General features: G+C 43.2%; 1 protein-coding gene across 2 annotated transcripts in view; it reads right to left on the reverse strand.

Annotated features, from left to right (window-relative positions):
* Positions 1–266: 266 nt before the first annotated feature.
* LOC118359953 (inactive dipeptidyl peptidase 10-like) overlaps positions 267–26,826 on the reverse strand; it is a 36,002-nt gene continuing 9,442 nt past the window's right edge. Inside the window, exons 4-25 of one of the 2 annotated variants that reach the window (XM_052482304.1) lie at positions 26,174–26,268; positions 25,412–25,483; positions 18,862–18,914; positions 18,168–18,249; positions 17,650–17,770; positions 16,952–17,106; positions 16,728–16,825; positions 16,473–16,596; positions 15,625–15,666; positions 15,391–15,495; positions 14,988–15,079; positions 10,019–10,066; positions 8,906–9,024; positions 8,758–8,805; positions 8,436–8,534; positions 3,828–3,894; positions 3,332–3,526; positions 3,174–3,228; positions 2,927–3,026; positions 2,775–2,833; positions 1,523–1,595; positions 267–1,374 (exon numbers count right to left, since the gene is read on the reverse strand). In XM_052482304.1, coding sequence (XP_052338264.1) covers positions 1,151–1,374; positions 1,523–1,595; positions 2,775–2,833; positions 2,927–3,026; positions 3,174–3,228; positions 3,332–3,526; positions 3,828–3,894; positions 8,436–8,534; positions 8,758–8,805; positions 8,906–9,024; positions 10,019–10,066; positions 14,988–15,079; positions 15,391–15,495; positions 15,625–15,666; positions 16,473–16,596; positions 16,728–16,825; positions 16,952–17,106; positions 17,650–17,770; positions 18,168–18,249; positions 18,862–18,914; positions 25,412–25,483; positions 26,174–26,268 — 2,126 coding nt within the window. In that variant the 3' untranslated portion in view covers positions 267–1,150. The remainder of the gene's footprint in view (positions 1,375–1,522; positions 1,596–2,774; positions 2,834–2,926; positions 3,027–3,173; positions 3,229–3,331; positions 3,527–3,827; positions 3,895–8,435; positions 8,535–8,757; positions 8,806–8,905; positions 9,025–10,018; positions 10,067–14,987; positions 15,080–15,390; positions 15,496–15,624; positions 15,667–16,472; positions 16,597–16,727; positions 16,826–16,951; positions 17,107–17,649; positions 17,771–18,167; positions 18,250–18,861; positions 18,915–25,411; positions 25,484–26,173; positions 26,269–26,826) is intronic. The other variant, XM_052482305.1, reaches the window with a different exon arrangement.

Below are 26,826 nucleotides of genomic sequence, written 5' to 3' on the forward strand. Positions count from 1 at the left end.
AGATCTGAATGAATTGGATACATATAAGGAATATGGGGAAAATGCACAGCCATATTCTTGCCAAATCTATGGGTTACGGCTGTTGGGGTTTAGGGAGGGTAGGGTAAAAGCACCTGGCACCAACGAGACAGTTTCAAGAAATTCTGCGTGACACAACAGACAGTTCACTATTTCAAACCTGGTACTTTGGCTGAGGCTCCACTTGTCCTCTCCAAAGCCGTCAGTGATGGGGAGCTTTTCCAGGAAACTCACTAAACAATATTGCAAACAAGGACTTGATTCTTTATTGTAAGGGTTTAGTCAAACAAACAAAAAGGAAACATTTCAAGTCGGGCATTCAATTGCAAACAGACTACATGCAGTGCACCATGGATGTTCCATGGCTTTGATTGGGAGGTGTTGCAGTACACAATACAATGAACAACAAAGTATACATGACTATCAAATTAAATAAAGAAAAACATAACTCACTTCTGAAATAGATGTCCAAGAAATGTGCTTTTATATTTTGTTGGGTTTGCTCATTCTGATTGTATCCATCCAAAGTTACCAAATACAACTGTTGAAAAGAATCGTGCAAAAAGCATGGGAAATACAAAGTCTATGACATCTGCAAGATTGGATACATCTCAGAGTTTGCATGGTGAATGAATAGGCTTGTAAACATATAATGTATTTGGCACATTTAGAGTGACAGTAGGCCCCTTCTGTATATGCATTACATAACAGCATAACAGGCTGATTTGAACCAAATTAGGATCTGCAGGATAACAAAACATAAAAGAATAGTAAACCACTTTACTTCATGCAGCCATTACGACATGCATGTTTAGACTATTTTGTAAACATTATGTAGAATCAACATTAAGACCTGGCCACGGTCACTTCTTTGATAATGGATCAACACAATGTAAACAATCAGCGCAGACTCAATTCAAACAGCACAAACAAAATAAATGCTATATTCCCAAAGTTACTCATAAGTGGTACAGTAGGCTCAGCTGTGATCTGATATTCTTGGTCCATCGCCACTCCGGTGTTCTTGCTGTGGGAAGAGACTAGTGTCTAGTAGTAGTCTGACCTGGGGTAATGCATAGGAGAGTAGTCCTCACTTCTCAGTATGTCTCTTCAGTACCAGAGGTGGGAGTACTTAGTCGTCCTCCTCATCCTCATCTGGCTCCTCTATGGAGACCAGGAGGGGGTTATGTCTCAGGCAGGTCTGGAGGTAGTGCACCAGGGTCTGTTGAAAATGCTGGATGCTACGCTGCTCTCTCAGGGTGTGGCCCTCGTCTGGGTACAGCTGCAAGGAGTAGTTGGCCTCTACCTTCACCAGACGGCTCAGGAGCTCCGCACTGTGCTGGAAGTGAACCCGTGCTGCATGCCCAAAGCCAAACAAACACACGAGACACAATAACACAAATTATCAAGTAAGCAGATCAGGTATTCATCAGTAGAATTTAATATTTCTTAAAAAAACATGTAAATGACAAATGTAGATGTTAAAAGCAAAGCAAAGTCTCACCGTCTGCAGTCCCATGTAGTAAGAGGAAGTTCTCATCTTTAAGCTTGTGAACATCTTCCAATACAGAGGCCGTCTGAGGGGTCACAACATAGACAGGAAGGACATTATAACATTACTCTGGACCCTGATCTCTCTTTTGACAAACATATCAAGACTGTTTCAAGGACAGCTTTATCCTTCTACGTAAACATTGCAAAAATCTGAAACTTTATGTCAGAAAAATGTTCTACATTAGACTACTGCAATGCTCTACTTTCCGGCTACCCGGATAAAACACTAAATAAACTTCAGTTAGTACTAAACACGGCTGCTAGAATCTTGACAAGAACCAAAAAATGTGATCATATTACTCCAGTGCTAGCCTCTCTACACTGGATTCCTGTTAAGGCTAGGGCTGATTTCAAGGTTTTACTGCTAACCTACAAAGCATTACACGGGCTTGCTCCTACCCATCTCTCCGATTTGGTCCTGCCATACATACCTACACGTACGCTACGGTCCCAAGATGCAGGCATCCTTATTGTCCCTAGAATTTCCAGGCAAACAGTTGGAGGCAGGGCTTTCTCCTATAGAGCTTCATTTTTATGGAATCGTCTGCCTATCCATGTGAGAGACGCATACTCTGTCTCAACCTTTAAGTCTTCATTGAAGACTCATCTCTTCAGTAGGTCCTATGATTGAGTGTAGTCTGGCCTAGGGGTGTGAAGGTGAACGGAAAGGCACAGGAGCGACAAACCGCCCTTGCTGTCTCTGCTGTCTTATCCGGTTTCCTGTGTGAATTTAAGTATGCTCCCTCTAACTCTCTCTCTCTTTTCTCTCGAAGGACCTGAGCCCTAGGACCATGCCTCAGGACTACCTGGCCTGATGACTCCTTGCTGTCCCCAGTCCACCTGCTGTCCCGGGTCCACCTGCTGCTGCTCCAGTTTCAACTGTTCTGCCTGTGGCTATGGAACCCTGACCTGTTCACCGGGCGTGCTACCTTGTCTTGGGCCTGCTGTTTTCAACTCTCTCTCTCTACCGCACCTGCTGTCTCTAACTCTGAATGATCGGCTATGAAAAGCCAACTGACATTTACTCCTGAGGTGCTGACCTGTTGCACCCTCGACAACCACTGTGATTATTATTATTTGACCCTGCTGGTCATCTGTGAACGTTTGAACATCATGTACTGTTATAATCTTTACCCTTTACCCTTTACCCATGTTATTTAATAGAAAGCATATTGGTGTGTGTGGGTAAAGATGATCCTCACCAAGTATGTGTGCTCCTCCGTAGCTGGGGGACCTAGATACCTCTCTGAAAAGGCAGCATCTATAAATGGTAGAACAAGTGTGCTAAGAATTAATGGCTGTTCTGTGCTAGTAGGTTTGACACTATTGTAATAATGATATGGTCTTCACTCACTGTAGAGTTTGAAGTCTGTTATGGGAGCAACAGCGACTGCACATTTAAACAGCTGGTCAGATGCAGCTAGCATCTTGAGGGATAAATAACCACCAAATGCCTGTAGAGAATAACATGAGCAACATAAAACACAAATACTTACGATTTATGCTTTTGCAACATTATGTACAGTATATGGAACCGATGTGTGCACTTGGTCAGATGACCAGATAACATTGTTTAATGTTTTCTTAGTAAACAAAGTAACCTTGCCATACAGGGCAATCCGCCGATCATCAATGTAAGGCAATTGCATCAACCACCTGTGGGAGGCCAAACAAAAAACATCATAGTTAATATATACATTATGTAACCATTTTTAATATATATAATCAAGGCCCATAACATTGTAGGTTGGTAACTAACTCCACGACTCCTAGTTGATCTTTGACTCTGAGGGAGCTGAGCTTGCGGGGATCCACACTGCTGATCTTCTGCCCCCAGCCGACGCCACTCCTTCCATCCACCCAGGCTAAGGCCACGTCATGAGTACTAGCGAGCACCTCAGGCCATCCCATAGCAAACTCCTCCGTCACCGACTGACTGCCTGGAACTCCATCCCTGCATGACAACAAGAGGAACAGGGTGAGCTGGTTTGGACAAAAATGTCAATTTGGAAAGACTGAGCAAAGGGCAGGGGTTTAGAGATTGTAAATGGGATGTGGAAGCCAAACAAGTCAATTAGTGGTTTAGCCTGTTGGTCAACAATGGGGAAATCAATGTCTGTTCAAATTTACGTAATAGGCTGCAAAACTGTAAAAGTGAATCCTTGATATTGGCTCATGTTATGAGGCTTAATACAATTCCATTAGCATCTTATTACACCATTGATGAGCTTAATTTGTAATGCATGCTAACTTACACAATGATGAGGAGAGGGAGCAGCTTGGCCTCATACCTCTGGGGCATAGACAGCTTCAGGTGCAGATCTAAATGAAAACAAACAAAGGTGGGCCCACACTCAATCTCAGCTGAGATATACAATATATACATACGCTACCGTTCAACAGTTTGGGGTCACTTAGAAATGTCCTTGTTTTTGAAAGAAAATCACATTTTTTCCCCCCATTAAAATAACATCAAATTGATCAGAAATACAGTGTAGACATTGTTAATGTTGTAAATGACTATTGTAGCTGGAAACTATCTACAAAGGCAATCAGAGGCCATTATCAGAAACCATCACTCCTGTGTTCTAATGGCATGTTGTGTTAGCTAATCCAAGTTTATCATTTTAAAAGGCTAATTGATCATTAGAAAACCCTTTTGCAATTATGTTAGCACAGCTGAAAACGGTTGTCCTGATTTAAAGAAGCAATAAAACTGGCCTGTTTTAGACTAGTTGAGTATCTGGATCATCAGCATTTGTGGGTTCAATTACAGGCTCAAAATGGCCAGAAACAAAGCACTTTCTTCTGAAACTCGTCAGTCCATTCTTGTTCTGAGAAATGAAGGCTATTCCATGCGAGAAATTGCCAAGAAACTGAAGATGTCGTACAACGCTATGTACTACTCCCTTCACAGAACAGCGCAAACTGGCGCTGTAAATATTGTAGAACAGAAAGAGGAGTGGGAGGCCCCGATGCACAACTGAGCATGAGGACAAGTGTCTAATTTGAGAAACAGACACCTCACAAGTCCTCAACTGGCAGCTTCCTGAAATACTACCCTGAATAGTCTGGGTAGGCAGTTTGACTAGATGTTCAGGAGTCTTATGGCTTGGGGGTAGAAGGTGTTTAGAAGCCTCTTGGACCTAGACTTGGCGCTCCGGTTCCGCTTGCCGTGTGGTAGCAGAGACGACAGTCTATGACTAGGGTGGCTGGAGTCTTTGACAATTTTCAGGGCCTTCCTCTGACACCGCCTGGTATAGAGGTCCTGGATGGCAGGAAGCTTGGCCCCAGTGATGTACTGGGCTGTTCTCACTACCCTCTGTAGTGCTTTGCGGATGGAGGCCGAGCAATTGCCATACCAGGCAGTGATGCAACCAGTCAGGATAACTCTCGATGGTGCAGCTGTAGAACCTTATGTGGATCTGAGGACCCATGCCAAATATTTTCAGTCTCCTGAGGGGGAATAGGTTTTGTCTTGCCCGCTTCACGACTGTCTTGGTGTGCTTGGACCATGTTAGTTTGTTGGTGATGTGGACACCAAGGAACTTGAAGCTCTCAACCTGCTCCACTGCAGCCCCATCGATGAGAATGGGGGCATGCTTGGTCCTCTTTTTTCTGTAGTCCACACTCATCTCCTTTGTCTTGATCAGATTGAGGGGTAGGTTGTTATCCTGGCACCACACGGCCAGGTCTCTGACCTCCTCCCTATAGGCTGTCTCATGTTGTCGGTGATCAGGCCAACAACTGTTGTGTCATCGGCAAATTCAGGAAGTCCAGAATCGAGTTGCAGAGGGAGGTGTTAAGCCCCAGGGTCCTTAGCTTATTGATGAGCTTTGAGGCCACTATGGTGTTGAATGCTGAGCTGTAGTCAATGAATAGCATTCTCACTGTCACGGGCGTCGTCGTGGAAATGACCGGACCAAGATGCAGCGGGGTGAGCGTACATTTTCCTTTATTTATGTAAATGTCGCCCACAAAACAAGAAACAAAGAAATGACCGTGAAGCTTACTAGGGCTATAGTGCCACTTAACAAAGATAACTACCCACAAAATACTACGGGAAAAAGGCTGCCTAAGTATGATTCCCAATCAGAGACATCGATAGACAGCTGTCCCTGATTGAGAACCATACCCGGCCAAAACATAGAAACAAAAAAAATAGAAATAAAGAAACTAGAATGCCCACCCTAGTCACACCCTGGCCTACCCAAAATAGAGAATAAAAGCCTCTCTATGGCCAGGGCGTGAGGCCGCAAAACCTGACTTTAAAGGTGGAGTGTCCTGGTGGGCATCTCCATTCCCACGGTGGCTCTGGTGCAGGACGTAGACCCCCTCAGCCTCTGGCTCCCACCACTTTGGTGGCACCTCTGGTGCGAGGACCCTAGTCGCTGACCCTGGACTGGGGACCCTCATTGCGTTGTAATTGTAATCCATGGTTTCTGTTTGGGGTATGTACTGTATGTACGGTCACTGTGGGGACGACGTCATCAATGAATTTATTGATGAAGTCAATGACAGATGTGGTGTACTCCTCAATGCCATTGGAGGAATCCCGGAACATATTCCAGTCTGTGCTAGCAAAACATCTGACCACTTCTTTATTGATCCCGTCACCGGTGCTTCCTGCTTTAATTTTTGCTTGTAAACCGGAATTGAATTAGGAGAATAGAATTATGGTCAGATTTGCCAAATGGAGGACGAGGGAGAGCTTTGTATGCGTCTCTGTGTGTGGAGTATAGGTTGTCCAGAGTTCTTTTCCCTCTGGTTGCACATTTAACATGTGGTGGTATGAAAACAGCTACAAATAATATAGATGAAAACTCTCTCGGTAGGTAATGTGGTCTGCAGCTTATCCTGAGAAACTCTACCTCAGGCGAGCATTGGCTCAAGACTTCCTTAGATATCGTGCACCAGCTGTTGTTTACAAAAATACATAGACTGGTCTTACCAGACGATGCTGTTCTATCCTGCCTGTACATCATATAATCAGCCAGCTGTATGAGTCACGCTTCCCCATCTGGCAGTCCGACGAACTAATCTGGGTTTGGCGAGTGCCAGGAGAACGCTATCTGCCCCAATACTTAGTGCCAAATGTAAAACTGGGTGGAGGAGGAATAACGGTCTGTGGTTGTTTTTCCTGGTTCGGGCTAGGCCCCTTAGTTTCAGTGAAGGGAAATCTTAACGCTACAGCATTCAATGAGATTCTAGACAAATCTGTGTTTCCAACTTTGTGGCAACAGTTTGGGGAAGCCCTTTCCTGTTTCAGCATGACAATGTCCCTGTGCACAAAGAGCGGTCCATACAGAAATGGTTTGTCGAGATCAGTGTGGAAAAACTTGATTGGCATGCACAAAGCCCTGGCTTCAACCTCATTGAACATCTTTGGGATGAAACGGATTGCCGACTGCGAGCCAGGCCTAATCGCCCAACATCCATGCCCAAACTCACTAATGCTCTTGGTGGCAGAATGAAAGCAAGTCCCCGCAGCAATGTTCCAACATCTAGTAAAAGCCTTCCCAGATGAGTGGAACCTGTTATAGCAGCAAAGGGGGGGATCAACTCAATATTAATGCCCATGATTTTGGAATGAGATGTTTGACGAACAGGTGTCCACATACTTTTGGTCAAGTAGTGTATAGAGAGATATATGTTCAAACTTCATCTAATAGCCATGGTGTTTATTTGCTTCAATCACTGAGCACAACTGGTGCTTTTTAGAGACAGGCTTCTATTTGAGCCAGGCGTCTGTTTCCTTAATGCACAAATCTTTTGCTCAGTGAAAGGTTGAAAAGACTACAGCACTGTTTACTGTGACCAGTGTGAGCAGTATAAACATCAGAACAAACCCATAGCAGTCGCTATTCACCCCCGATTTCATGTTTCCGCACCACACATTCACTTGTTGCACCTTGTCGTGCCTTGTACCTCCTGGAGTTGCAGCAAGATCACAGCAGATAGACTTCAGAATTCAATGCTTGTCCTGGTACCCAGGATGACAGGAGATGCCTTCAATACCATCCACGTGAGTACGTATTACTTTAATTTTAACCATCAAAATATTTTCTGTTTTGACAACATTAACCCTTACCTACTTTCACTTCACCCATAGACATTTATTCCCACACTGCTGTTTCATCCATGGCAATGATGTTGCTCTCCTTTATCTTCTTTTGTCAAATGTTTATGGTGCTCGTCAACAATTCATTTAGATGCAGTGTTTATTTGCTGAAATGCGTGCTGATGCCCGACAATCAAAAGGGACAGGCTGCTATTCAAGACTCAAGAGTTTAATTGAAGTTTTACGGTACACTGTAGCAGAGCTCATCAGTATTCTCCCCCTGAAATCTATGTGCGCTAAACTAAAGCACTAGTAAATGAACTCCCCCGAGTCATGTGCGTCATTGTAACAATGAGTTAGTTCATTGAGTATGTGTGCAGTGCACACACCCGCACACCCACACACACACAAAAAGCACACACAGGCAACCGCACACACACACACACACACACACACACACACACACACACACACACACACACACACACACACACACACACACACACACACACACACACACACACACACACACACACACACACACACACACACACACAGTCCTCCCCGGAGAGCATGAATCAGGCACTCGCTCCCATGGAGCCCTAATCAGCTAATTAAAGAAAGTATTTTCTTGATGGGCATGCTTCTATATTTGGCTTGTTATTTAGAGGCCTGATATAACTGGAACTAGTCTGTTCTGTGACCATTTGAACCCAAAACAGTCTCTGTTTTGTTATGTCAGTTAATATGAATGATCATTTTAGACTGTGACTATGGGCCCAGAGTGATATCACACTCTTACCGTGGGTGTCTGCTGTGAGGGTCTTGAAGACAGTCTCTGGGAGTCTCTTCCCATATAGGGCCTCAGAGAGAGGTGTGTTGTCCTCCAGAACTATGTATGCTAAAGGAGATCATACAAACATATTGAGATCATACAAATATATTGACATTTATACAGCCTATTCACAGCTACTCCCCCTACCCAGTTTCTGAAACTGCTTTAAATTGTTCACTACCGGTTATGTTTGTTTGTACATACTGCTCTCTACTGGCCACTGTCAAAAGTGTCTGATGGTAGAAAAAGTGGAGCAGGCTAGTCAGAGAAACCAGACTGTACAACTCACTGGAGGGGTCCTTAGTGCTGTGAACTGTCACCTTGGGGACTCCGGGGCCTGGAGAAACAATGATCAAAGACAATGAAACGGAAAACGTACATATTTGATTATCCTTGATTCAAGCAGGAGGATGTGCTTGTGTGTGTGGGGCACCTACCAAGACAATAAAGTGTGAAATATGTCTGATTGGGGCTGAACTCTGCTTTGAAAAAGCTGCAACCATCTAGAAGGTAGCAGGTCAGACACTGGCGTTGAAAGATCCCTTCGAGGTCCACACTGAGAGAGAGGAAGACAACAGAGTGACCATATACCTTAAAGAACTAATGGATCTGAAACTATTCAGCTGTCCCAATCAATATCTTACTAAGGTTGTAAATTACACCTTAATTAAACAATAATACATTGATAGAAATGCTAAAATGAATTACTGAGTCGACTTCTCAAGCGAGAATACGACTGACTTCTCAAACAAGAATACGACTGACTTCTCAAGCGACAATATGATTGACTTCTCAAGCAAGAATTACGACTCTTCCAACGTTGAAAATAAGGGTACAAGGTACAAAAAAAGAATGCATACACCTTCCCCAGAAAACCCACTTTAAACCACACCTTTCTCTCCCTCTGCTCTATCATCTAGCGAGGCCCAAAGCAGAGTAATACAAAAACTATATATAACATATAAGGTGAATGAACCTGGGGAGCTGAGCACATTAATCACAGGTTGTGGATCAGTCTTTATGCCTGTGTCCCAAATGGCACCCTATTCCCGATACAGCACACTACTTTTGACCAAGGCCCATTAGGACTCTGGTCCAAAGTAGTGCACTATATAGGTGATAAGGAGCCGTTTGGGACGCATTCTCTACCACAGCACTGAGTTGGCTTGGTCCCCTCTCTGATAAATGTGTTAGGTGGGCAGTCTGCCTAAAGCGCACTGGAGAGGAATGGCTTCAGCTGCTGCGCTATATAACCCTTCAGCTCACACCTCACTTCTCTGACCATCCACCTTCTCATGAAACCCAAAAGCTGTTGAGCCACCATTGCTTTGACTTGAATTTCATGTGACTAGTTTTGTTTCGTTGGCTGCCAAACTAAAACCTTTGTCTTAAAAATCGGAAATTACATTCCTTAAAACAAGAGTATGTTTTAATAACTAAAAAGTCTGGTTTTGGGATATAAAGCCAATTTGATTTCATCAGTCAAAGCCAGCACGTCTTTAAAGGAGGAAATTCGGGATCAAATCGTTTTTGACAGGGGATGGCCTCACCTGTACAGATGTCTGCTCTGTCTGGATTCTTCTGTGCTGAGGAAGTAGCTGCAAACGGAGAAGACATAGTGATGAGGTCAATAGGAAACAGTCAATCAACTCCCATCTTCCAGGACCGCTGAATGTGGAGATACTGTATGTTAGTCCATCTGCTATTTATGATTTACACGCTTCACTCAACAAATTCATGGTATCAGTTGATTCGCAGACACTCTCAATAAGGGTGAATTACAGAACATGCCCAGTGATTTGAGTCTCACTTTGACTCCATTGTCTATACAGCGGAATGTACAGTATATGAATGCTGTGCAGTATGAGTGTCTTGCTTGGAGGGAAACAGCCATGCCAGACACCACATGGGCAATTCCCAGCTAGCACATTTGGTTCCTTGGAAGTTGTGGGAAGGTATGTTTTTGGTTTCACATTGGTTGTGGGAACGAAGCCATGAGTTTCCAGACTGGTAAAACTGAACGTTTTGTAAACGTTTTGAAAACAGATGTGATCATTTCTCCTGTTCTGGGAACATATATGTTTAGGTTGCAGGGAGGTTCTAAGAACATTTTACTCTGGTTCCCTTAAAGTTTTCCTATATGTTATTTGGTGGCTTTCAAAATACTTCTGTAAAACTTTCACTGAATATTTCAATAAGACTTTTAATAACACTTCTACCTTATTTTGAATACAATTTGCTGAATCCTCAAGTACACATAATTCCTCTCTTTTTTTCTCTTCTTTTTTTCTCTTTCTTTCTTTCTTTCTTTCTTTCTTTCTTTCTTTCTTTCTTTCTTTCTTTCTTTCTTTCTTTCTTTCTTTCTTTCTTTCTTTCTTTCTCTCTCTCTGAGGACCTGAGCCCTAGGACCATGCCTCAGCACTACCTGGCCTGATGACTCCTTGCTGTCCCCAGTCCACCTGGTCGTGCTGCTGCTTCAGTTTAAACTATTCTGCCTGCGGCTATGGAACCCTGACCTGTTCACCGGACGTGCTACCCATCCCAGACCTGCTGTTTTCAGCTCTCTGGAGACAGCAGGAGTGGTAGAGATACTCTGAATGATCGGCTATGAAAAGCCAACTGACATTTACTCCTGAGGTGCTGACCTGATGCACCCTCGACCACCACTGTGATTATTATTTGACCCTGCTGGTCATCTATGAACATTTGAACATCTTGGCAATGCTCTGTTATAATCTCAAGAGGACTGACATAGCCTGGTTCCTCTCTAGGTTTCTTTCTAGGTTCTGGCCTTTCTAGTGAGATTTTGCTAGCCACCGTGCTTCTATACCTGCATTGCTTGCTGTTTGGCGTTTTCGGCTGGGTTTCTGTACAGCACTTTGTGACATCAGCTGATGTAAGAAGGGCTTTATAAATACATTTGATTGATTGACATAGAAATACATTTCCTTAGGCATTAATCATGCAAATACATTTATTTTTTATTGTGACATGGCGTTTGTGAAATTTGAACCTATGCTCTTCTGTTCTCTATCCATGGAATTAGTCCACTGTGTTACCAGAATGGAGCTAGGGTGCATGTTTTTTTACACATACAAAGCTGTTAATTTTTGTCTATTCAAACAAACCCCATTTCAAAGGAAACAAGCACTCATTAAGATCAGGTGTAGCCAATTAGTGGGCGTGGCCAACACACTTAACAAGATAGACATTTTTTGATGCTGAGAATGGAATGTATGTTTTTAAATAACATTCTTAGAACGTTGTTACTCTGAATGTTACTAAAGTATTCTTGTGTTTTTTATGGAAAGTTTTCTTCATGTTATAAGAATGGAATTTTTTGTTAATAAATGTGAATGAATATATATATGTATATATATATTTTTTTACATTCCCAGAATGTATAACGTTTTCGGGAAACAATTTGAGAACATGACTTTAACAGAACCATTAGGAAATCTGTAGGAAAAGTTATGCTGAAATACTGAAATTCCCACAGAAGAACATTGTTTCTTAACATTCTCTGAACAATTTGAGAACATGACTTTAATAGAACCATGAGGAAACCTGTAGGAAACGTTATGCTGAAATACTGAAATTCCTGCAGAAGAATGTTGCTTCTTAAAGTTCCATTAACTATTTGAGAACATTCCCAATGTCAAAACAGTTGGAGAACGTTCGTAGAACATTACCAAAATTGAAATGAAATATAATCATGTTTGAACTTTTAAGAAACATTCTGTTAAAGTAAATGAAATACCAAAATCTCAAGTTCATTAAATGTGCAGAAAATGTTCTACAGCCAAGCAACTATTCTGCACCATTCCCAGAAAGTTGTAGGAAGGTTGTATGCTAAACAACCACAGGACAACCACGCTCTCACCAAGCTCTAAGAAACAATGGTTCTCAGAACGTTATGTGCTAGCTGGGTTGGGACTTTGTGCAACCATCTGGCTACACCTTCCGGTTCCCATCATGCTCCATGAGGATGCTAGCACACACACACGCACACACACACACACACACTACACCTCAATTTGTCTAAGCATGAAGGACTTGTGCCCCGAGCCTGGTACTGACAGAATAAAACAGTGGACCGCTCAGTCGAAGACCATCTAATCCTGTCTTGATCAGTTTCAGCTGATTTGATCTGAGCGAAAACAAAGCCAGATCTGTTTTAAGTGAATACTACATGTTCTCTTTAACTTAGATCCATTAACTTTTAGGGATCATGGGCTAGTTCTTTAAAATTGCAATAATACCTGTATGTGTTTTTCTGACAAATCATCGTTCTACAACCGTAGCCTACTTGCAGGTTTGGGTAAGTTACTTTCTAAATATAATCTATTACAGTCACTAGTTAGTTACCTGAACAACATTTTTTTCAGCGATGTAATTTTTGGATCACCAAAAGTCAGTAACGTAATCTGATGCCTTAAGAGGCATTAGAAGGAGACAAAAAAGATCTATCAAACACATTTGGTGTATTATAGACTCGCTGACCACAATGCTGAATTGAATGTCATTGAGAAAACAGAAAAGTGTCATAACGTATTTTTTTTAGCAAACATCCTTTCTAAATGTAAAAGTAATCCAAGTAATCATCTAGTTTTTCAAAAGCATATGTAATCTCATAAAAATATGTTTGCTTGTAATGTAACTGATTAGTTACATAAAAAATAAGATTACATGTAACTAACAACATGTAATCAGTTACTCCCCAACCCTGCCTACTTCTCACTTCTAATCATGCAAAGCAAATAAATATAAGCCCATATCGTTTTAATGATAATTTCTCAGAATGGAATACTTTGCTCCAGCATTTAACCATGCCTGTATAAAATGTTAAATGGATGTGGGTTGATGTTAGCATCAAATTGCAGAGGCTTTCACATATAGCTGAAGTCGGAAGTTTACATACACTTAGGTTGGAGTCATTAAAACTCGTTTTTCAACCACTCTACAAATTTCTTGTTAACAAACTATAGTTTTGGCCAATCGGTTAGGACATCTACTTTGTGCATGACACAATACATTTTTCTAACAATTGTTTACAGACAGATTATTTCACTTGTAATTCACTGTATCACAATTGCAGTGGGTTTACATACACTAAGTTGACTGTGGCTTGGAAAATTCCAGAAAATGATGTCATGCTTTTGAAGCTTCTATTAGGCTAATTGACATCATTTGAGTCATTTGGAGGTGTACCTGTGGATGTATTTCAAGGCCTACCTTCAAACTCAATGCCTCTTAGTTTGCCATCATAGGAAAATAAAAATAAATCAGCCAAGACCTTAGAAAAATAATTGTAGACCTCCACAAGTCTGTTTCATCCTTGGGAGCAATTTCCAAACGCCTGAAGGTACCACGTTCATCTGTACAAACAATTGTACGCAAGTATAAACACCATAGGATCACGCAGTCATCATACCGCTCAGGAAGGAGACGCGTTCTGTCTCCTAGAGATTAATGTACTTTGGAGCGAAAAGTGCAAATCAATCCCAGATCAACAGCAAAGGACCCTGTGAAGATGCTGGAGGAAACAGGTACAAAGTATCTATATCCACAGTAAAACGAGTTCTATGTCGACATAACCTGAAAGGCTGCTCAGCAGGGAAGAAGCCACTGCTCCAAAACTGCCATAAAAAAAGCCAGACTACGGTTTGCAACTGCACATGGAGACAAAGATCGTACTTTTTGGAGAAATGTTTTGAAACAAAAAATATATGTTTTGGCAATAATGACCATCGTTATTGCAACCAGACAAACACCATCCCAACCGTGAAGCATGGGGGGTGGCAGCATCATGTTGTGGGGGTGCTTTGCTGCAGGAGGGACTGGTGCAATTCACAAAATAGATGGCATCATGAGGGAGTAAAATTATGTTTATATATTGAAGCAACATCTCAAGACGTCAGTCAGGAAGTTAAAGCTTGTTCGCAAATGGGTCTTCCAAATGGACAAAGACCCGAAGCATACTTACAAAGTTGTGGCAAAATGGCGGACAACAAAGTCAAAGTGTTGGAGTGGCCATCACAAAGTCCTGACCTCAATCCCAAAGAACATTTGTGGGCAGAACTGAAAAAGCATGTGCGAGCAAGGATGTCTACAAACCTGACTCGGTTACACCAGCTCTGTCAGGAGGAATGGGCCAAAATTCACCCAACTAATTGTGGGAAGCTTGTGGAATGCTACCCGAAATGTTTGACTCAAGTTAAACAATTTAAAGGCAATGCTACCAAATACGAATTGAGTGTATGTACACTTCTGACCCACTGGGAATATGATGAAAGAAATAGAAGCTGAAATAAATCATTCTCTCTACTATTATTCTCTACATTTCACATTCTTAAAAAAAGTGGTGATCCTAACTGACCTAAGACAGGGAATTTTTACTCAGATTAAATGCTAGGAATTGTGGAAAAACCGAGTTACATTTTTTTGCACTAAGGTAATGCAAACTCCTGACTGTACATGTTATACTATGTAGCATCACACACAGGGGCTCTCACATACATTTTCCCATTGTCCTCGTCCAGGGCACACAGCACAGTGACATCCCAGTTCCCGGACGTCAGAAAGCGAGGAGGGACAGAGGGGATGGCAGGCTGTGTCACATTGAAGGAGAGAGAAAGAGAGGGGGATGAATACAGAAACAGACAGACTGCCAGTGGAGAGGAGATGCCGAGAATAACATTGTCAGCGGAATGTAGAGTCATTCAGACACACGCAATTCAGATACACAGTCACATATACCTAAAATAATCACTGCCTAGACAAGACTTCGGTTCTCTGCTATTAAAATCTGTATAATCACATACTGTTGTATGTCACCCTGTGGAAGGCTTAACAAGCAGTCTGACGTTAAACCATTGGAGGATGACACAGAGGTGTTCAACTTTATTGCCCTCACACTGACCTGCGCAGGGAGACTGGCAATGTGGCGGAACTCCCCTCGGGCACCCTGCTTGGCTGGCAGTGTCAAATAAAACCAAGAGCCATCGGATGAAAACAATGGCACCTCCTGTTGGACAAATGAGTCAGGCATGGTCAACAATAACAATCCAGGAAATGTCACAAATGGGTCGATTGAGACTGTATCAGCGTACCAGTTTCAATGAGTAGCAGATTTTGGGAAATGAGTGACGCCTACCTGTCGTTGGTTTTGCATTAAGTCCATGACCATAGTGTGTTTCTGTGGAATTAAAACAGAGATACAAAATAAAGAAAATGTATCAACATAATTAAGCAGCCAATGTTTTTTATTTTTTATTTATTTATTTATTCTTTGAATTTTACCCCTTTTTCTCCCCAATTTCGTGGTATCCAATTGTTGTAGTAGCTACTATCTTGTCTCAACGCTACAACTCCCGTACGGGCTCAGGAGAGACGAAGGTTGAAAGTCATGCGTCCTCCGATACACGACCCAGCCAGCCGTACTGCTTCTTAACACAGCGCGCATCCAACCCGGAAGCCAGCCGCACCAATGTGTCGGAGGCTACACCGTGCACCTGGCAACCATGGTCAGCGTGCACTGCGCCCAGCCCGCCACAGGAGTCGCTGGTGCACGATGAGACAAGGACATCCCTACCGACCAAGCCCTCCCTAACCCGGACGACGCTAGGCCAATTGTGCGTCGCCCCACGGACCTCCCGGTCGCGGCGCGAACCCAGGGACTGATGGCACAGCTGGTGCTGCAGTACAGCGCCCTTAACCGCTGCGCCACCCGGGACGCCAAGCAGCCAATGTTAATATTGTAATCAATCCATAATGACTGGTTGGAGAGAGATGGCAGAGAAATGCTGCAGCGTGTCATTGGAAATTCATCACAGGAAGTATAATTGACTTTATTTAAGCTGGAAGGAAGAGATATGGTGGTTTAAGAAAATCAATCCAAACCCCCCAGTGTGTAAAGGAGATGAAAATGCTATAAAAGTAATGCATGGCAGCAGAGCGAGGAGACCCTATTGAATTACTGTGAAATAACCTTTGACCTCTCACCTCTGAACATGCCCCTGTGGTAGCCTCACACACACAGAGCTCTGATTGGTTCTGGGCCCGGTTCAACCAACGCACCACCAGACGAGTGCTGCTGATCCACTTCACCATGGAGATGTAACTGTCTCTAGGGAGACATTTGAAGAAAAAAAATACAAGAAAATAACGTTTCTTGGACAGTAAAATAAAATATAAACGTTAACAACATGAGTCCTTAGTTGAGCTACAGTATGAAGTTATATATTTTGGAGATGGTACCTGGCCCTGAGAGAGTCTGGAGGGATCATCTCTAGAGTGTGAGCTGGACCATAGAGATTCACCACGAACAGGCTGACTGTGGGGATAGTGGAGCCAGCCTGTTCACACAGACACACAGGTTCAGACTATTACATTAGTATAACATTAGTTAGATGACATGACAGTCTTGGAGCTTTTACACATTGCATTATTGGTTAATCATATATTTTAAAATCAGTGTTTACCTTCGGGTAAGGAAAGAAAACATTGGAGGGATAGACTCCACCCAGGAAGTAAGGTATCTCCATTAAGGGTGTGGCAGAGTTGTTGATGGTGAAGTATGCCAAGCGAGCGCCATCTTTGGACCACCAGTGGGCAGAGTAAGTCAGGAGCACTTCCTCTGTAAACATTTTACAAGAGAACAAAGCAATCAGTTTCAATACACATTTGTTACTGATGGAAGTCAAAATGTTACACATTGCCAATAGTGCAAACAATGTATCAAAGTCATATATTATCTGCAATACCATACATCTCAGGGAACAGCTTTCAAAACGACAAATCTCATTTTGCAAACAGTTGGCAATTTTGGAACAGTCGGCAACAGTTGTCAATCAATGGCTATGATAGAGATAGGTTAAAGGAAAACTCCACCCAAAACCAATATTTTGGTCTTTGTTTCATTACTCCATTGTTGACATAGTCCTGATATGTTTTGCTTGTCAGCACTCAAGTTTTCAAGATATGCGACTTTCAAAACACAGAAATCATGCAAAACGCAGCATCATATGATGCAAAATGCATCATACAGGGATGATTGCTGTATTTTGAAAGTTACTTATCTTAAAAACGTGAGTGCTGACAAGCAAAACCATGGACTACTTAAGCAAATCGAGTTGTTTTCCTTTAAGGTGTTAGTGGATGTGGCTGCAGTATCTCTTACCCTCATACATCCAGTCGGATAGACCATTGACCACCAGCCCCTCTCTGCCTGTGGATGTGAGGCGTAGGGGCTTACTGGTCATGGCTGGCTGGTAGTAGATATCTCCTTCAAACACATAGGCCTGGCAGCAACAGAGAGACAGTACTAATCCATTATCAAAGCAAGCAGATAGAGAGCTCAGTGTTGGCTGGCTGAATCAAACGTCATGTTGACTCCAAGTGGGAATGCATCAGCCAGCCAAGTTAGAGGCCAATACATCTCAGCTTGCCACTGACTGAATGTGTTGAAGTGCCATTGGAACACAAACATTGCACTGAAAACACCTTACATTCATAACATAAAATCATCCAATATTAATCTGCAACAAACACTGACATGTTGTTTTTGAATCATTATAACTCCAATATTAAACACAGATAAATAGAGGTGTTGTAGATGTGTTGTGGTGTTAAACACATTTCTAGTCCACCAGACACTGTTGAGGTGGGATGCAGAATGAGTGAGTGCTGCTGCCTTACCAGCTGGTTCCCTTGCGGTCCCCAGGCTGCGTACTGTATCCCTGCCTTCTCCCCCGCTGGAGAGTTAAGCTCCAGCAGATCCCTGGGACAAACACAGAATCCCTCCATTAGGAACGAATGGCCTCTCTAAAGCCACTAGTGGATAACGGAGTAGAACGTAGATCCGTCCATGCCTGTTCATAAGCATTTGATAGGTATCGGAAAAAAGACAAGATGCAAATGAAAAACCATACAGAGATTGAGGTCGGTTCATGCAATGGATCAATACCTCTTTCAATGCATCGGAACAGCACTATGTTCCTCCTAAAAACAGGCAGGCATCTTGTAACAAGACATAACCAGGCATTTCATTTTTTGTAAAACGAGCAGATCCTTCTGAATTTCTTTGAGAGGCATTGATGCTCCTCACAAGGCCCAGGCTTTCATCCACAGATACAGGGGAGCTCTTCTTTACTGGTGAGCCAGCAGGTAGGAGGACTCTCTGGCTGTCAATTTCCCAGCTTACTCTGATAGTTTACAGTCAGCGAGGACAATGTTAAGAGTAATGGATATGTCTGACATAACAGATGACGTTCAGATGAAAAGAGACACACTTGGAGGTGCTTGGTCAGTCGAGGCCAGGGCCCGCTTGCGCTGGCAATACACATGCCCAGTGCAGCCCATGCATTAGCATTCACGGATCTACAGTACCTACCCATTAGCCACATTGTAGATGGCATAGGATGCTGTAAAGGACTGAGAGAAAACCTGTTGGAGGTAGAGGACATGATGGACACAGTGGTCCAGAGTTACTCAAGAACACACTCAATCTCAAGCACAGACACACGCATTACAGTTAGACCATATGACAATCCAATTAAGTGAATGAACGGCCAACAATTCCATCAATCACATAGCATTGTCGCAAACATCCGTTCTAACTACCCAGTCAAACAGCGCAAACAATGATAACCCAGTCTCTCCTGACAGAGAATAGGAGACATTAGAGGAATGATGTCATGTGAGGATGTGAAAGATATGGAGTATGTATTTCTCTAACCCCTAAGTAACATAAATACAGCCAATATCCCTCAGATTGAAAAAGATCCAGAGTGGTAACTCATCTTGACAAGTGAGCAGCTCGCCAGGCTGAAGAGGACACTCCATTTCTAAAACAAAGACTTGAAGTGTGTTGTTTGCTCACTAGCTTCTGAACGAAGCCAAAGGAAAAGCCTGGGAAAGCGTGTCCCTAATGTAATTGAATGTCACGTCTCCAGTAGCATACTTAACAGTGCAATTGGATTACTTCCCATATTGTTGGTACTCTAAACCGAGAAACACAGAGAGGTAAACATGACTGTAAAAAGAAGGGCTATGTTTCACACCAGAAAGAATTCGCCCTGAGAGAGAAAGGTCCCTTTCATTGCTTTTGAGGAAGCGGCCACTACACCCAAAACAAAACACAATGACAACAGAAAACAGTGAGATCTGAAGAAAACTGAGGCGCCGAGGTAAAGGATGAGGGTCTGAGCCAGAGGAGTTCACGGCTATTTAACAGGTCACAGAGCGAGCAGTGTGGTGGCAGTGTAACGAGACGAGTCCCTCCCGCTGGGTGGAGGGGTGTCGCCTTATCATTCCGCACTCTGGTTAATTAGCTCTTTAGGAACTGTCAACAAAATAGACAAAGGTGTGGCTCATCATTTATCATTAGGGGAGGGAAGAAGGATACTGAGTGCGAGGAGGGGACTGTGTGTTACAGTTCCTGTGTGTGTTCGTGGGCATGGGCCTTTGCGTGTATGTATCTGTGCTCACCCTTGTATGCGTGTCTAAGAGAAAGGGAATGAATTGTAAGGTGGCCGTTAAGTAGGTAAGTCATAAATCTTTCCCCAGTGTTCCGCCAGATTGTTCTTCTGGCGGATTGTCCCCCCCCCCCCATGACTTTACCCCAAATGAAGGAGCCACACCGTAAACAGGCGAGACCAGCGTGTGTGGGCTCACTTGGGACCTGGCGACAATGGGACAGTAATGAGATTACAACGTTCCTTGTATGAGGCGAGATATTGGTAGGTATTGTTGCGCTGCAGTAGGGTCATTCCATCAATTAGGTACCTTTTGAGAAGTGTAACTTGATTGATTTATTTTTTTAGTTTAGTTAGATTGTACAAAATTGTAACATTATGTCATAGAGAGCACATGTTGAACTTCATGAAAAACACTTTCCCCTCTAAAGAGGTTAGCTCCATTGGAATCAGGAATCCCACAGCAAAACAAGCTGAAATTCACTCATTTCATTCATCTGCTTGGACTGTCCTCATATTTAGCCTCGCAATGAAGTATTGGACATTTTCTTTTCAGGACAACCTGGACTGCAAGTAGAACACAAATGAATTTGACATAAACAGTTGCATGCATGAGTTTTATTGATAAATGTCAATAAAAACAAATTGGTCTGCCAAGCAAAAACCTGATAAAAACATATTTATATGAATGCTGTAAGAAGAAAAATGGTTTGCTCAGTGGGAAATTAATATCCAACTAGTCAGTGACAACTGTGTGGAGTTTGACGTTTGAGACAGCAACTACGTGAGCTTATTACAGTATTATAGACACTATGTCCTGGGATTTCCTATGATCTTCTGTGTAGGAGAACCCCTTAACCTTCTAGCGACTCTTGTGTGGCTTGGGAGTGTCATAGAGCAAAATATGTGCGTGTTCGCAAGAGTCTCTGCTTTTCATAGATAGGTCACAGTAGTTTGTAACTAAAACTGTTCTTACTTTACAGATGTTTTTGTGAGAAGAAAATGTGTTTGGGATCCGCCCTTGTCTTATAAACATTGCTCTAACTCAGTTAATCACACCAAGTAATAAAATAAAACAACATGTTATTGGTCTCATACATGTATTTATCAGATGTTATTGTGGGTGGAGCACAATGTATCAGCGGATGCAACAGATGTCGACGGATCCAGGAGGTGAGAAGTCCAAAACGTGCCGGCATTACCGTGTGGGACCAACAAATTACTATGGTAAGTGCCTATTAAGCCCGAATCACAAATCACATGAAATAAATAATAATGTTCAGAAATGACATTCTCAAAACAGCAAAATAATGAAGGTGAAAAATTTGAGAAATCATGGGGTTGGGTTAAAATCTTCCTAGAATTCACAGAGGGTTCACTGAGGGTCATGTCAAAATGCTGCATTTTGTCACTGTAGTAAGTCTTTACTCATAAAAAATCTGATTTATTGAATTCTCTATGTGGTCTAGATTAAGGGGAATTAATTTAATATAACAGGCTTTTAAAATTCAATATTGGTGCACAATTTCTACTTTAAATATCAAAGGGAAGCAAAAGGGACTCATTTTGTGGAATGACCCAGTACACACAATACAGGGATAATAGATTTCTTCCCCCAGCCCATTGTTAGTACTAAACCTGCATTTCTCTCTGGTAGTGCCTCAATATGCTGTCTTTGATACAAGCACTTCATTGTCTGTAAGTGCAGAGCAGACCCAACCCTCCAATTGTATTTCCTTTCTTTCTAAATTGCACAGTCTTGGCAGTTTCCACCTGTCTGACTCTGGCTGCATTTCCTCATCCCTTCCACTCTATCTCCATCCATCCTCTCCTTCCCCTGTTTTTGTGTCAAACAAAGGGAACAACTCTCACAAGCACTGACGCAAACACACGCATGCATCAACGCACCCACGTAGACACGTAAACACACGCATGCATCAACGCAACCACGCAGACACGCATGCATCAACGCACCCACGCAGACACGTAAACACACGCATGCATCAACGCACCCACGCAGACACGCATGCATCAACGCACCCACGCAGACACGCAAACACACGCATGCATCAACGCACCCACGCAGACACGTAAACACACGCATGCATCAACGCACCCACGCAGACACACGCATGCATCAACGCACCCACGCAGACACACACATGCATCAACGCACCCACGCAGACACGCAAACACACGCATGCATCAACGCACCCACGCAGACACGCAAACACACGCATGCATCAACGCACCCACGCAGACACGCAAACACACGCATGCATCAACGCACCCACGCAGACACGCAAACACACGCATGCATCAACGCACCCACGCAGACACGCAAACACACGCATGCATCAACGCACCCACGCAGACACGTAAACACACGCATGCATCAACGCACCCACGCAGACACACAAACACACGCATTTGTCAGACTATTGGCCATTTTGAGGAGAGATTGAAACCTCTGCTACACAGGAGGTTTGAATTTGTTCTCTCCCTTATGCCCCCCTCCCCCGCCACCCGTACTTCTAACTATACCACCTCTCTCAAAATCTATTTCTTTTTCGCCCACTAGGCACAAACCTCCCCAAAGCCTCACAGCTAATATGAAATCCAGGGGAGAAGCCTTTCAACTTAACACACAGCCCACTCATCCATTTCCCACCACTGCAGCCCTCTCCTCTAAGCATCCATCCCACTCATTCTTTTACACCCCTTCTGATTGATTTCGATTGGACAGGGTGATCTAGGGGCGAATGGTGCGTATCAAATATTTGTTCTCCCCCTATTGCTACTGCGTCTCTCTCTCTCTCTTCTCTCCCTCTTTTCTCTCTCTCCCTCCCTCCCACCCTGCCTCTCTCTATCTCTCTGTCTCACTCTGCCATTCTCAGTGGCACACCGCTCCTCTCCCCAACAAGAAAGCCTGTGCTTGCGGGCAAACGGCTATTGTCAGCAGAAAACCCCTAGAGATAGAGAGAAAAAAGCGAGGTGGAGATAGATAGAAAGAGTGAGGGAGTGAGAGACAGGCAAAGCAAAAAGAGAGGGAAAGATGGATCTTGTCGCAACCTGATCTGTTTCACCTGTCTTGTGCTTGTCTCCACCCTCCACCAGGTGTCTCCCATTTTTGTCGTTATCTCCTGTGGATTTATACCTGCGTTTTCTGTTTGTCTGTTGCCTGTTCGTCTTGTTTTGTCAGGTCTTACCAGCGTGTTTCCCGGTTCTCCTGTTCTCAAGCTTTTGTTTTCTAGTCTTCCCGGTTCAGACCTTTCTGCCTGTCCTGAGCCTGCCTGCCATCCTGTACCTGCCTGACTCTGACCTGCTTTAACAACCTCTGCCTGCCCCCGACCTGCCTTTTGCCTGCCCCTTTCGAATACTAAATATTCTGAGAATCAAACTGCCTCCTGTGTCTGCATCTGGGTCTCATCCTCGTGATAGATCTGACTCCATTTAATATTATAGTAAAACCAGGTGCAACCAAGTATTATTATTAACTAAGATCAAGAAATGGTCATGAGAAGCAAACGCAAAACGCAAGTATTATTTAAGAACTTTGTAAAAATGAATGATACCATTATACAAGGCATAATGCTTAAGCTACAAAGCATTATGAGAGAGAGAGAAGAGAAGTCATAGCCTGAAAGGCCATGTCCCAAGAGTCCATGGGGGTGGAGAGAGTATCTCACCAGCGCAGGTCAGGAACAAATAAGAAAAAGGCAATGAATCTGATGCCCCTTTATAACATCTGAGCTGTTGGTTGACCAATGGCATTACTGTAAGGTTAACCTCCAATCAGATATCAGACCTACAGGATGTAAAGACAACAGAACATCTGTTTCTCAAAGGTGACACAAGAGGAGAGCAACACAGAGAAGGCTGAATTACTAAGACAACACAAAAGAAATCCTGGCATACAGTGTAGAGTCACTTTGGGAGCTGGGCCGCCCTACAAATGGTATATGGTATGATCATAAACTACTAAATAAGAAAACTTAGGAGAGCAGATCCTAGAGCAGAGTGAAAGAGAGAGGGAGGGAGAGAGAGCGAGAGAGAGAAAGAAAGAAAGGGAGGAAGAGGGAGAGGGGGAGGGGGAGGGGGAGAAAGAGGATGAGGGAGAGAGAGAGCAGATCCTATACACTCAGAACAGCAATATACAGTATCTGTTCTGGGCTCTCCCCCCCATTACCCGTATATTACACCTCTTGCTCCCTCCTTTGGGGAAAGGGGAAGCTATTTATTAAGCGACAGGATATTTACAGAAGGAAAGGGTCGGCGGGGGAAACAGGGAAAGCTATTACAAGGGAAAGAGAGATGAGAAAATGCATGTGTTATTAGAGTTGTTTGTTATGCTGGGGTTTGCCTCAAACCACCTGCGATTGTGCATTATACATTAGACTCTAGTATAAGCTCCTCATTAACATTCACCACCAAACCAGCAGGGCGATTTCATTACTGCATGCAGCTCCAACTTTAACACCCCATCTCCCTCATTACATCTCTGCCTCCCCCTCGCCGCACACTGCTATCTACATCAAACTGATCCCTCTCTCTCAGCCATCTAATTCCCTCCATTCTTCTACACCACTTCCCCCATAATTACCTAGTCTGAATATTCCCCATACATTTTGCCCGTGATTTGACTATTGGCTGTGTCTGAATAGCATGTAAAACATGTAAAACAACAGAACGACAAATCTGACGTTCTGCCCCTGAACAGGCAGTTAACCCACTGTTCCTAGGCCGTCATTGAAAATAACAATTTGTTCTTAACTGACTTGCCCAGTTAAATAAAGGTATCATTTTTTTTTTAAAGACTGCTGCAGTACTGTAGTAGCATCACTAGTTCTCTATTTTAAAAAGCGCATTCACACATAGGAGGACCCTGTACCGGGAAGAATCTACTTTCACCCTGCTCCCACCTAATCTCTCTCTCTCTCTCTCTCTCTCTCTCTCTCTCTCTCTCTCTCTCTCTCTCTCTCTCTCTCTCTCTCTCTCTCTCTCTCTCTCTCTCTCTCTCTCTCTCTCTCTCTCTCTCTCTCTCTCTCTCTCTCTCTCTCTCTCTCTCTCTCTCTCTCTCTCTCTCGCTCTCTTTCTCTCGCTCTCTCCTACTGTTTCATAAGAGACTTTCCTCCCCCTCGTTCATTCCACTGACTGTAAAGGCTGGATTAGAATGCATGTCATTAATGCCACCATGCTGTGCGGAAACAGACGTGTCGTTAGTCGCAACAGAAACAGATTTGACTCAACTGATTTTCTCTGATGGTCTGGAATAAGCTTGTGGCGCTGCTGTGCAGAACGGTGTGTGAGTGAGTAGGAAACCACATGGCATGCAAGTCATCTTTGGTGTCATTGGGTATTACTACGGCTGTGAGTATGATAATTGATCCGAATGATTGACACTGTAAAAAATACGGAAAGAGCAAGCCATGGGCATGTTATTTGGTCAAAACAAGCATCACTCACTGGCTGAATGTTGTATGCCAACAGGACAAACCTCTTGTCTGCAGACACATGAAACTTTGTGGTCGTCAGGTCCTGGAAACACGGAATGAACAATATATCAACAACATGCATACCTCCTAAAATTAAATTATACACGTGTCAGTAACTTACTTGGATCTCATATTAGCCTTAACCTTCAAGAACAACATCGCCTCGGGGCTCATATGGATAATGTCAGGGATTTCACTTGGAAAGCCATGGCCCTAGGTGCAGTATCCCTGCCTATATCATCCACTGAACGCTAAATACTTTTGTAGGCTATCAACTACAGTGTAGAATTAACATAGCAACAGAGATGATAAACTGGTGAGAGCCAGAGAGGAGACTTCTCCCCATCTTAACAACAGAACCCCGCGTAGCTCCTAGGCAATGACCCAGATAGGTTTTTCAGCATCGCTTTGCCAACCCAGGCACTCTTCAAAATGAGGCCCTTGCAAGAAAAATCTCTTTGAAGCCATATGTTGAGGGCTTCAACTGAACAGTGAGGGAACCAAATAGACCTCCTCTACATAGCTATATTAGAGTGAAAGTTACTACTGCTCTTTATTTTTTCTAAAACTACAAAAGTTTGAACAGTCATTCTGTATCCTCTCTCCATCTGGGAGGCCCTGTCAGTCTATTGAACGGTCCATTTGTCTGGCTGTCTCTGTAAATGATCCAATCAATAGTGGAATAAGTCTCCTCTACTGTAGGGCCCCAGGGCTGTAACGGGCCGTTACTCACCAGGGAGCTGTTGTCCAGCAGGGTAGCTGTGAGGTTGGAGTGGAGGCTGTAGGACAGGATATGGCCCTCTCTGGTTCTGAGAGCAACCTCATTCTCTGGAAGGGACAACACAGGTCCAAGGGAAATGTGAACCTTTTAGTTGGTTCACTCGATTACAACATGAATGGAAGTTTGCATAGGCTTCCCTACACATGTTGTATCTTGTTCCCCTCCGTCGGGGTATCAAGGTTTACCAAATCAAATTTTATTGGTCACAGACACGTGTTTAGCAAATGTTATTGCGAGTGTATTGAAATGATTGTGCTTCTAGTTCCGACAGTGCAGCAATATCTAACATGTAATAGCTAACAATTTCACAACAAAAACCTAATACACACAAATCTAAGTAAAAGAATGGATAAAAATATATAAATATATGGAATAGCAATTTCAGAGCGGCATAGACTAAGACGCAATAGATAGTATAGAATAGAATGCAGTATGTACATATGAGATGAGTAATGCAAGATACGTAAATATGATTCAAGTGACATGATAGTTATTAAAGTATCCGGCACATAACTGTTGGTTATTTGTTCTTAAGTTTGACAGTAATATATCTCACTAAATCTCCTGATACTGACATGAGTCAGCTGAGCTTTCAGATAGCAAAC

The sequence above is a fragment of the Oncorhynchus keta genome, chromosome 27 (assembly GCF_023373465.1).
Source record: "Oncorhynchus keta strain PuntledgeMale-10-30-2019 chromosome 27, Oket_V2, whole genome shotgun sequence".
In the NCBI taxonomy this organism is placed as follows: domain Eukaryota; kingdom Metazoa; phylum Chordata; class Actinopteri; order Salmoniformes; family Salmonidae; genus Oncorhynchus; species Oncorhynchus keta.